Consider the following 11,414-nt stretch of genomic DNA (forward strand, 5'->3'; position numbering starts at 1 on the left):
GCGCGTGCGACGGCGTCGCCAGGCGTGGAGCGCTTCCCACTAGATTGAAGAGAAGATAGGTCGGCAGCTGAGCTCAGAATCTGACCGTTGGCTGGAGCAACAGACTCGTAAGGAGCCGTGCTCGCAGTATGGGCGAAGGCGGGCTGGTCTCATAGTGCTGGGGACGGTCCTTGGGGCGACGCTGCGCTGTCGACTTAACGAATTTAAGGCGCAGACACCTCTCGAAACGAGCGCCTGCTTCGGAGAAACTAGCTCAAAGACCGCATAACGCGGAAGCCGTAGAGCGTGCCGGACCCAGTATACGAGCTGCGCTTTATAAGCGGCTGTAGTCTCTCCATGACGAAGGCCCATAGAGACTGTGTGCATGGCTGAAACCGACTGTTGGTTCAGCTGTCGCCGAATGCACTACCGATACGCCTGGGGAGTGGTGACTTGTGGAGCCAAGGAATGTTCACGGAGCTGGTGTCACAGCACTTCTTCATCAGCGGTAGCGGCCGCGGGCCCACATACATACAAATCTGCTGGGCAGCACGGCGCGGCGGATTCTTGAATGACCGGGCCACGACTCGGCTTCTCGGACCTTCGTAGGCTTAGAGCTACAAGCAGGTCATTGGTAGAGACAACCCTGATCGCTGCGACCGGTCTCATCGTACGGTAAGAGCGAAGCATCGTGTAAGGAGAGTTTAGTATTACGGACGCTTTGAGCCGGGCGTCTTCCTCTGACGCGAAAAGCTACGGCTGCCCCACAGCACTTATACCGAACTAAAGACGGGAATCGAGCGTAAGGAAGCGCAAGTACGCTACTAATGAGAGCAGCTCGCAATCTGTTGCGACGACCAAGTAGCCAGCGCTACAGGAGCTATCCAGCGCGCGCTATGGACACGATGACCCGCCTCGTCGTACACAGAGGTGCGCATGCCACCGGCGCCCCAACCACGCTAAACAAGAGTGTCGAATTATCTAAAGCATTTGGGAGCTTGATCAGACGAAGAAGTGACGGTGCTACCAGTAGCGCGGCATATGGTCGATGATAGCGAAACGGATGGCCAGAACCCATTTCTGGTCAAGGAACAATGCACGCAACGCCCTAACAACTCATCACAACGCGAGGACAACAGGCTTCAGTCCCCGGGCATCTTCCATTGCTTTGGCAAGCCCGTCAGCTCCCATGGCATCCATCGCAAGCACAACTTGCGTGGTCTTATTGCTGGCGCTACCATCGTCATATCCGAGACCGGCCTGTCTGTCAACACCGTCGCACCAATCTAAACATTGGTGACGCTCGGGTAGCCTCGACGTCGCTTTTTCATCCGCATCCGGTAGGCTTTAATACAACCTTGTCTTCCTCCACAGTACATGTACCTGCTACGCTCTTCTTCGTTTCAATCGCCGTTTTCTCCTCACCCACGCACCCTTTTTACGTCAATTTGTTGCCGACCCATGCGGGTACTTCTTCTTCATATTCGTTTGACGAGCCAAACGTTTTGTATTATGCCCCTTAAGGAGAGCACGTGTCGTGAAGCTGTCTTGCTCAACTATCGTCATCTTGTTGACCATTTCGATCTGCTGCTTGTCTGCGAGGAGGGCAGCGTGAATTTAGTCGTGACTGAGCTTGATGCCGCCGTGCTCATCTTCAAGCTTAGCGAAGAGTTTCGCCGCGCTACTGAAAGCGGCGGCTTGCTCGTTCATCAATGTCACAGTCGCAGCGAGGTTGAGCGTTCGGAAGAATTGGTCGATTTCTGAAGCGATTTTCTGTCGCTTCTCCATTTTCACATGTTTGAACATTCGGACGCTCGATGCGTGTCGTGGTATTTTTGCAGGTACTTTGAGAACGAGGCCACCGCATTTGCGAGCTTCTCGACAGCTTTGGTACATCTTCCGGCTCTCGTGGCGCTGGCGACGAATCGCATCACGCAGCTCAAACATCTTGCGGAGACCGTCAATGATTGTGAGCGCGAGGTCCATGGCAGCTTGGGGGTATTTCTTGAGACTTCGGTCGCGAAACTCAGAATGAACCGGTGGAGAGCAAGGAAAAATGATGCCGATCAGCTTGGCGGGTTGCCATGGCCCATGAAATCCATGATGGATCGCAAAGAGGCATCGAGTTGATGCTCAGCTGTATCCTGTCCCGTCCGACGGACGCGTGATTTTTGAAGGGCTCAAATCGTCCTGTGGCCGTCATACAGTAAAACCCGTCCTAAATGAACCTTGATAAACCTGATATCCTGTCGTACATGACATACCTCGTGTCCACCAAGTCCGTTTCCAGATATTAGAGAACTTCAGTTTCTGGAATATACCGTCACCTTGGAATAAAATGTTGCAATATAATCGTACTTAAAACGTAACTTGCATATTTATATGAGAGTGGCTACTGCGCCCATCTGAGGAGGTCTCTTCTTTGTCATGCCCTATTCCTCGTGTGTCATGCTCTGCGCACGCTATACGAACGACGGCGTATACAGTATACTGCAAGGACAGAACGAGTGGCTCCCCCTCATTTGGACAAAAAGAGCAAAGCGGCAAGTATGGAGCGCCGGCCGCGTCCAGCACAAAAGCGCCGACAGTACGCTGCTCCGAGTGAAGATGATAGCGACAACGGTGACAGCGACGCCGAGTGGACACTGCCATCCGGGGACTCGAGTGTACAGTCGTCGCAAACCTCGAGCCAGTTCGAGACACAGAGCGCCCAAGAGGAGGCCTCCAGTGGAGAGACATCTTGTGCCTTAGCCCCCCAGCTACTTCAGATGCAGTTTGACTCGTGGGAGTCATTCCATGCTTACCTCAACGAGTATATGGCGCAGACATACCAGGTTCGCATCGCTAAGAAATTGTTTAGTTGACAGCTAGCCTAATCTACTGTATGTGTACCAGAGCTTTCGAATTCGTACTAACAACAAGGTCCAGGAGCGCAACCGCAAGATCCAGAAGCAAAATACTTTAGCTCCTCTAATCCCAGAGGAGTGGATCTGGTACAACAAGACCCTTGTTTGCACCCACGCGGGCAAGTACAAACCGCGGGGTAAAGGCAAGCGGCCACGTCGGGAAATACGATCGACTGAGTGCGGTGCACAGGTATGTAGTCATTTATATTTGGGCACAGTTGGGCTAAATACTATCGAGTTGGGCACAGATGGGTGAATTCCCATCGAGTCGGGTTCAGATGGGACACCTGCAACTGGATGTGCTGTAATGCCTTTCGTAATACTGACAATGTCATGAAGCGTTTACATCGAGCGAAATCAGCGGTACGCCTAGTCGAGACCGCCGTGAATTGGATCTCGACTATAAACTTCAACCTACCCGTGGACAGTACGTTTCAGGTACAAGAAGACGCGAGCATGAGCACAAAACTGAAGGAGCTGCATATATTATCGGATGAGGTTCGTTCATGTTGTCCATAATACGTGTTCAATCACTGACATATTATGACGTTATGTGGGTACAGATGCACGTGCTAGATGTTGCTGCAAAGGGGCAGCTTAGCGACGATACTATGAGCACGTTGCTGACAAAACTGTTCGGTCCAAATCCGATGATTAGAGTGGCAAGTCCAGGCTCAATACGTGTGCCTGTTAACGGCGAAATTTGGACCGACGATGATGCTTTGCCCGCTCTGTTTTTCGGTGCATCCACGGAGCAAGTGTTGGTTTCAGTCAACTGTAACCTGAACCACTGGTGTGTTATCATGATTGACCTCGAAAAGCGCAGAATCTACTTCTACGATCCGATGGAGTCGACGTACAAGGTTGGAGTCCGTTCAGCTGCAGAACACATCAAAAATTTGCTTCGGGTGCAAGGATTCGAAGGGTGTCGCGTCCAAAGCTATGGGAGCCATCTCGGAGTCCAAACAGATAACTACAATTGTGGTATCTATGTTCTAGTCGCCTGCGAGGTGTTTGCAGGTGCACAGTCGCCGGGACTAATCGACAAGAAGACGCTGCAGTATCTGCGCTACAGATACCTTAGCTTGTGCATGTAAATACATTACATTTTTGACCAAACCAGTAGTAAAATGCGAATGAAAATGCGCTTGTGAGATGTTTCACCCGTAGCTTGCTGTCAGTCCAAGACAGACATAGCCGTATCAGAGTCCGGTTAATCCCGTATAGGAGTCCGGTTAATCGCAGCAAACCCGTATAGTTGTCGTGACACGCATCAAAATATTACATTACTGGCTCTTTCGGTAGTTGGGATCAGATGGGCACAAATGGTCGTATGTGGAAGTCGGATGGTGTCGGATGGTAACCAATGCCTCGTCACATTTTCCCCCAGATGGGCACAGTAACACGTGCCTATTTATATACCCAAACCTTGTTCCAGTGGAATATAAGAGGTCAAGATATTCCAGTGCCATAGCTCAACGGATTCCTGTAAGAACCTTTAACCCGATAAACTCGACATCAGTCTAGGTGATACCGCACCAATCGCGTGCGGCAACCTTGGGCAAAGGGAAACCAGCCAACCCGCAAAACCTCGGTGCTGGCCACGACCCCCGCGCGACTCCAGGAAAAAGCCGACAGAGGTTCCAGAGCAATGGACAAACGCGCTAATCAGCTCCTTACCTGGACACCTTTAAATACTACAGTACGTGTTTATTCTGACGGTGCCACTGGACTAACTACTATGATTATGCAGTCAGACGTCGAGTTGGACGGTGACGAGCCACAAGTTCTGCAAGTCGTGTCAGCGCCACCCGTACGCAGTGGTGGAGGCGATGACGAGGCAGAACCTCGGCTCAAGCGACAGCGTCGAGTAAACAAGAGCGAGAAAGCCCGCAAAAAATGCATCACATACTCTGTGAAAGCAGACTGCATGCTCATGAACGAGGTGGTTGGTGATGACGGGATCCTCGAGCTTCGTAACGCCTCGAAGACCGAGCGGTGGGTCGAAATCACGGAGCGCCTTGGCTCAGCGCTGAGCAAGAAGCTGTTTGCTGACGGTGTACGCAAGCACGTTGACAAGTTGGGGAAAGAGTACCGATCGAAGCGCGCAAAGGAGAGAGCCATGTCAGGTATGACTTCTGCTACGGGATTTCCGCTCGCTGGTTGTGTGTAAGCTACACCTATGTATACCGCAGGCCAAGAACCACATAAGTCTATCGACGAAAACGAGCTGGAGCGTTTGATGGAGGTTTATTTTCAGAAGAAGGACGATGAAACCTTGGTACACAGCAAGCGTACCGAATCCAAGACCAGAAAGATTGAAGAGGACCGTGCCAAAGGACTAGCCGTCCGTGAGGCTGCCCTATCAACCGAGAAGCACACCACGAAGAAGTCCAAGCCCGCCAAAGCTCCGTCAGCTTTTGATTTTTTGGAAAGACTGGAGAAACGTGCTGACAAGCGCCGAGAGCAAGATCTGGAGCGTCTTCGCTCTGAGCGAGCCGAACGGGAGGATCGTGATCGACGCCTCGCCGAGCAATCAGCAAAACTTGCTGCTGAACAAGCCGAAGCTCAGCGCCGAATGACTGAGCTGATGGCAAAGGCTCTGATGGCCATCGCTACTATTTTCCCACAGCAAAACAACTGATCGGGTCATGATGCGCTCAAACGATTAAAATATCGTTTCTACCTTCGTTGTCAAGAAGTTATCACGCAGAAACTTTTTTTTTGTTGTTTTAGTAGGGTCAAAACATCTAGTACGACGTACATTACGTCACTTACTCAATGCCACCGATAACCCATCGTCTTCTTCCATGCTATCATCGCTCAAATCGCTCCAATCGTCTGTTTTGTCGTCACTGTCGCTAGATTCATCTCCGCTGCTCATGTCAGACTCATCGTCGAAAAATTCTAAAATGTCATCGTCAGATGGGTAGTCGTCTTCGTCTATGGCTTCGCCTGACTTAAGATCGGCTAGGTACACGGCGAGGGTTGGAAGGCGGCAACGAAAGTACTTACTAGCCTGATTTTTGCGCGGAACGCATGACAAGCAGTTGTGGCGATAATAAATAGCGTACTCATCGGGCTCTTGAGCACTTTCATGTTTGTGATGAGGCTAAAAAATTTCAGTACCTAACGATCCAACCGAAGCTCCACTCTACCGCTATTCGAACACGACTCAAGTCACGATTGAAGTCTCGCTGATTCACTGTCCTCTGTGGATCCGAAAAAGGTGTGATCAACCAGCTTTTCAACGGGTATCCCTGGTCACCATAATTGTGATACCCGGGATGATTCGCCATGTCATCCACGATTTCACTTTCTCGCAGTATAAATCCATCGTGACAGCGCTCTTCAATAGGTCCAAGTATGGAAACGATCAGACCATTAGCCATGGTGATATTCTGGAACTTAATCCCGTGCTTTCGTTTGTGTCCACTATAAAGCTGCTCTTAAAATCGAACAGGGCGGCACGTTTGCCGAATCGTTCCACCGATGAATCCTAAGCACTTTGAAAGACGCCTGACCTTGCTAAAAATTGCATTTGCTGAATGCCCTTTGTATCGTTCAACCATACGCTGATCCAAATTCATCTTCTGTCTTACTCCGTCATAGATCAGACTAGCCGTAGTGTTGATAGTCGAAGAGAGCGCCCCTGGGCTGCGTCCAAATTCACACCTCAGATCCGCTAGTCGCGCAGGGAACATCAGTCTGCGTAAGAGAAGGCAGAACGCTTCTTCCCGCGGTACTACACATCCTTGGCTCGTGTAGATTTCATTTGGTAGATTCGAGAACGGCAGAATCTGCCGGATTTCATGAGACTCAAAGCGAAAAAGCCGGCGGCAGGCCGACCGATCATGGTCGTTAAGGCTGAACCGAACGCGCGGGAAGGTGCATTGCCATGACAGGTCCTGGTGATGCATGAGCTCTGCTGCGTACAGCGCAACGGCTTCGGCTTCATATCCCATCGCGGACAGCGCTAAGATGAGGAAGCGCGCTTCCTTCTCGTCCGCGTCGCGTTTCCCCCTAAACTTCAAAATGAATCTTTGGAATTTACTCGAGCAAGAAACTGGTTCCATATTCCAGTAAAGTTTTGTTCCAGAAACTAAAGTTCTCTATTGCTATGGAGTAAACTTGATATTTATCAAATGACAAACCTGATACGAAATCTTGAGGACAGCAAGGGGATATGTGTAGCATACGACCTCGAAGTGGCCGTGGAAAAAACTGCTAGTCAGCAACCAGTAGTATTGGCATCGTTTTATCATGCTTTGACTGCATCGAGAACTCATACGATTTGTAAGTGCTCTTGACCCAGTCATTGTCGGCAACCTAAAAAAGGTATGTACCAAAATTTGTAACTTGTCAGGACTAAATTTAGTCAGGCACCATGGCCGTGCTACTTTAGTTTTGGAGAGCCTGTGTAGAAGTTATCTTGATACCACGGTGGTCAACAAAGAGGTTGTCCTCCCTGTCAAATGATCAGATTTTACTGCAGTACCTCTTTTAAATTTTAGAAGAGGTAAAACCTGTCCTGCTTTGGAGGGAGACCTCCAGTACTTGAGCAATATGAAAATGGCAACACTTTTATCTTTGATCACAGTTGTGCATTTCTTCGCGGCTGCCCGATCGTTGTGCGTCTTGTGGACTTGTCGGGGCTACTGAGCCTACTAGCAGCAACAGCAACGACGACTAAGTCGTTGTTGTTGCCCGAGTCGCGCCGTTATGGTCTTCCTAAGTCCTTCACCCCACTACAAAAAATACCGCTCAGCCTGCATCACTCAAGCTCCATATTTCGGTGCATATCCAAGGCGGAAAGCCATCTCTTTTACGAATACGCGCACGTCCATCGCTCCATAGCCACCAAGCTTGTCCATTTGCGCTTCATCAAAAGTCTGCACAGCATCACGGCGTGTCTGGTCCTGGTACAAACTGGCGAACATTAGGCGTCGTGGGGCTTCTCCCGAGTCGTGCTCCGGGTACTTATGGTCATATTTATGATAGCTCTGCTGGGGGCGGAGCGGATGGGGCTCGGATGGTTCCACCACTCGCTGGGAGGCAGTCTTCACGATAGAAACAAATACTTTACTGCTGCCGTCGTCCTGGTGCTGCGTTGCCAGCTCTGACACTAGCGAATTGACCCAGTGGTCTTCAGGTACTGACTCGCTCTCTGTCATTTCGATGTGTACGAAGGCCAGAGCCTTGGCGATCTCCGGGTCTGACAGCAGTGAGATGATCTGAGTCTTGGTGTCATCAAAGTCTTGAACGTGGTGCACGGACGCCCCCCCAGCCTTCTCGGCAGATTGAAGTGCGGAATCAGACGCGCGGTAGAAAGAAATGGGGCAACTTTGGGTATCTGATAAGGGCAGTACAAGCAACCTATTTTTAGCGAAAGGAACTGTGGGTCGACTAGATACTTTGGACTCACGCTATCACGCCCTCTTCCCCTGGACGCCCAGCAGCGCTAACAATGCGCTGTTCTTCGGATCCGACTGCACCAGGAAGCCGCTGCAACCACGCGCAGCCACGTCATCGAACACAGGAGATGCAGTGGGTCCCTCCCCGTCCAGGAAGATGACGAGGATTTTTTGAGCGAGGTGCTGCGGTGGCATTCTCAAAAATGATTTAGGTATCCAATTGTGTCAACACACAATTTAGTGTTCAAAACATGAACGTCCATTTTCGTCCTTTGCAGGCACCTCAGACAGTCAACAATGTTGGTCATCAGGGATTCGTCTTGGCGATCTGCTCGAGTGACGAAGCTTGCCGGTGGTCCTCGTCACCGCCTGTGAGACCGTATCATTCTCCTTTCTTGCCCGTCGTCGCACAAATTCTTTGACTGAAGATGGCGCCACGCGACGCACTGAGTGAGAAGTCTCCGCTGCTGCCAACTACGGCGGCTTCCAGCTCCGAGGAGCCGGCGGTGGATGTCCAGAAGGAGTTCCTGGGTCTGTCCTCCATCGCGCTGCAGGTATCGCTCGCTACATTCGCGCGTATCGCGCTGTACTCTATCGACTACGTCTTCTTGGGGCATCTGGGCACGACAGAACTGGCTGCAGCCTCTTTGGCGTCCGTGTGGACTACAGTGCCGCTGCTGACCGTGTGGTCCAGTATGTCGGCCATTGTGACGCTCTGTGGACAAGCGTGGGGAGCTGGCAACGCCAAACTGACGGGTATCTGGCTGCAAATGGGATTAAGTCTGGTGACGCTGTGCACTCCTGCGTTGATGCTGTACTACTGGTTCGTGGAGTTCGGACTGCGTGCGTCTACAAACGACAAGGAGGTTGTGCGTCTCGGTATCCGCTTCTCGCGTGTCTTGATGTTCTCAATCTGGCCGAACCTCGTGTACGTCTGCTTGCGACTGTACTTCCAGGCCATGGGGGTGATGATGCCGACGACGGTGGTGGGTACACTGTCGATGGTGGTGTCTGTTGCAGCCAACTACTTTTTCATCTACGGTGCTTTGGGCTGGACAGGGCTCGGATTCGACGGGTCTGCGCTGGCAACGGTGGTGGCTTCGTGGTTCCAGCCTGCAGCTCTCACTTGGTACTGTGTCCTTTACAAGAAAATGCATCTGCAAGCGTGGGGTGGCTGGGACTTTAGCGAGTTCACCCGTGAGCGCATGACTGTGTTCTACAACAACTCTGCTCCTGCAGCAGTCAACAGCTTGGTGTCCAATGTGGCGTCCTCGTCGCTGTCTCTAATCGCAGCCTGGCTGGGGCCCGATATCATCGCTGCCAACGCGATCGTATCGGGTTTCTGGCGCTTGCTGTGGGCGCTTTTCTGGGGTTTTGGGTCCGGCACACAGATCCGCGTGTCCAATTTGCTGGGGGCTAACCGACCGAAGGCTGCCAAGACGTTAGGGATGCTTGGATTTGGATGCACCGTTGTCACGGTGACGCTGCTCGCATTGGTCACGCTTCTGTTCCGCGCCGATGTGTTCCGATTGTACACGAACGACGGCGACTTGCTCAACGTGTGCACGTCGGTGCTGCCTGTCTTCATTGTGGCCTTCATGGTGGAGGCTACTGAGATGGTTTTCGCCTCGATCCTGTCGGCTATGGGTCAAGTGCATATCACGGCGTGGACCAGTACGCTAGCGACGTGGCTCGTGGAGCTGCCAGCTGCGTATGTGCTTGCCATCGTGCTGGAGGGAGGCTTCGCAGCGCTCTGGTACTCGATCTGCCTCATGGAGGTGCTCAAGCTGGTCGTGTACGCGATCGTGCTGCGTCGGATCGACTTTGCAGAGATGGCACGCGAAGCTGTCAAGAATATGGAGGTGGAGGACGAGGAGGTGGAAGTGAATGTTGCAGTGGCTGAGGGAGGCACCACGGCTCTTGGTGCCAACACTGGTCTGCCGTCACCTGCTCCAACTACGCTCCTGACGCCTACGGGTCTTGTGCATCAATGGGACCACGTAGATGATGGCCACACCAACGCCAACCCAAGGGGCAATCTTAGCTGAGACTTTCAGCCTGATAAAGAGGTCCAATTGCAGCCGCGACGGCGCTGCAATGTGCCGTCATAGTCAATAAATACGTGATAGAAGTGAATGAGGAGAGGTCCATTGGGTGCCTTCCATAAATAGCATAAGCACGTGTCATATTTGCAGCAGATAAGCCTGTCATACTTTACATGTATGCTGAGCTTAAGTATCAAAACGTCCACCACAAATACCATAAATGAGGCATATCTCAAAGACCTCTGTCCTGTTTATATGTCGCTACCTAGATCTTACACAGACCGAACTCATTATATGGAAGCGTACCCGACACTTCGAATGGGACACAGGCAGGGTGAAGCTCTTCTTGTACGTCACTTCGCAATTTACGCACGTCCGGGAAAGCATGGAGAGCGAAGACACGGAAGCAATGCTTGTTGTGGCGGAGGCCATCGACCGGGAGAGGCAGGAGCTGCACGAAGTGCGCCGAGAGGTCTTTGGCCTCCTAATCGAGGAGGCCTGGCGCGCCGCCATGCGCAGCCGCCACTATTTGACCGGGTATTGCTTGGATTCCCCGAGCAACGCGTCCTGGATGGCTCTATACGAGAACGGGAGTGATCTAAACTTTCTTAACGCCACCAGTTTAACGAGGTCGCCTATTATTGTTCGTCTGGATGCTGTTCTTGACTTGGATGCTGACAGTACATGTACCAACAGGTCCTCTTTCTCTCAGCTCTTACAGCGTTTTTCACGGTTCTACAGCTTACCGGGGCCAAGAGTACGTGGACGGCCGCCAAAGTTCCGTAACCTCCAACAGGTGTTGGGCTTAGTATTAGTGTTCTACACTAGCTCGATGGAGCAAACGACGCTCTGTATGCTCTTTGGAGCTCCTCCCAGCACGCTATCGAGGACACTTCGGAAGGCGGAGGAGTCGTTGAACAAGGCGCTACATGGTTTCGCTCCTGCGCGCATATCCTGGCCATCACCAGGCCATCAAGTCAAGCTGTCGAGGCTGGTAGAAGCCCGCGAACCCCTTCATCACCACACGTTCGGGTTTATCGACGGTAAAAACCTACGAGTGCGTACATGTT

At 51.8% G+C, this 11,414-nt stretch overlaps 3 protein-coding genes across 3 annotated transcripts; 2 read left to right on the forward strand and 1 right to left on the reverse strand.

Annotated features, from left to right (window-relative positions):
- Positions 1-4,536: 4,536 nt before the first annotated feature.
- Positions 4,537-5,684, forward strand: PITG_10658 (uncharacterized protein; the record flags this gene model as incomplete). The annotated part of the gene is made up of 3 exons (XM_002901465.1): positions 4,537-4,587; positions 4,639-5,054; positions 5,175-5,684. 3 exons carry the CDS (start codon positions 4,537-4,539, stop codon positions 5,527-5,529), a joined length of 822 nt encoding a protein of 273 aa, XP_002901511.1.
- Positions 5,685-7,663: 1,979 nt separating this feature from the next.
- On the reverse strand, positions 7,664-8,415 carry PITG_10659 (uncharacterized protein; the record flags this gene model as incomplete). Its single annotated transcript, XM_002901466.1, has 2 exons — positions 7,664-8,238; positions 8,376-8,415. 2 exons carry the CDS (start codon positions 8,413-8,415, stop codon positions 7,664-7,666), a joined length of 615 nt encoding a protein of 204 aa, XP_002901512.1.
- Positions 8,416-8,727: 312 nt separating this feature from the next.
- PITG_10660 (Multidrug/Oligosaccharidyl-lipid/Polysaccharide (MOP) Flippase Superfamily) lies at positions 8,728-10,347 on the forward strand (the record flags this gene model as incomplete). The annotated part of the gene is made up of 1 exon (XM_002901467.1): positions 8,728-10,347. The coding sequence occupies one exon, from the start codon at positions 8,728-8,730 to the stop codon at positions 10,345-10,347; it is 1,620 nt and encodes a 539-aa protein (XP_002901513.1).
- Between the last annotated feature and the right edge of the window lie 1,067 nt (positions 10,348-11,414).

This window comes from Phytophthora infestans, genomic scaffold (assembly GCF_000142945.1).
Source record: "Phytophthora infestans T30-4 supercont1.20 genomic scaffold, whole genome shotgun sequence".
Taxonomy (NCBI): Eukaryota; Oomycota; class Peronosporomycetes; order Peronosporales; family Peronosporaceae; genus Phytophthora; species Phytophthora infestans.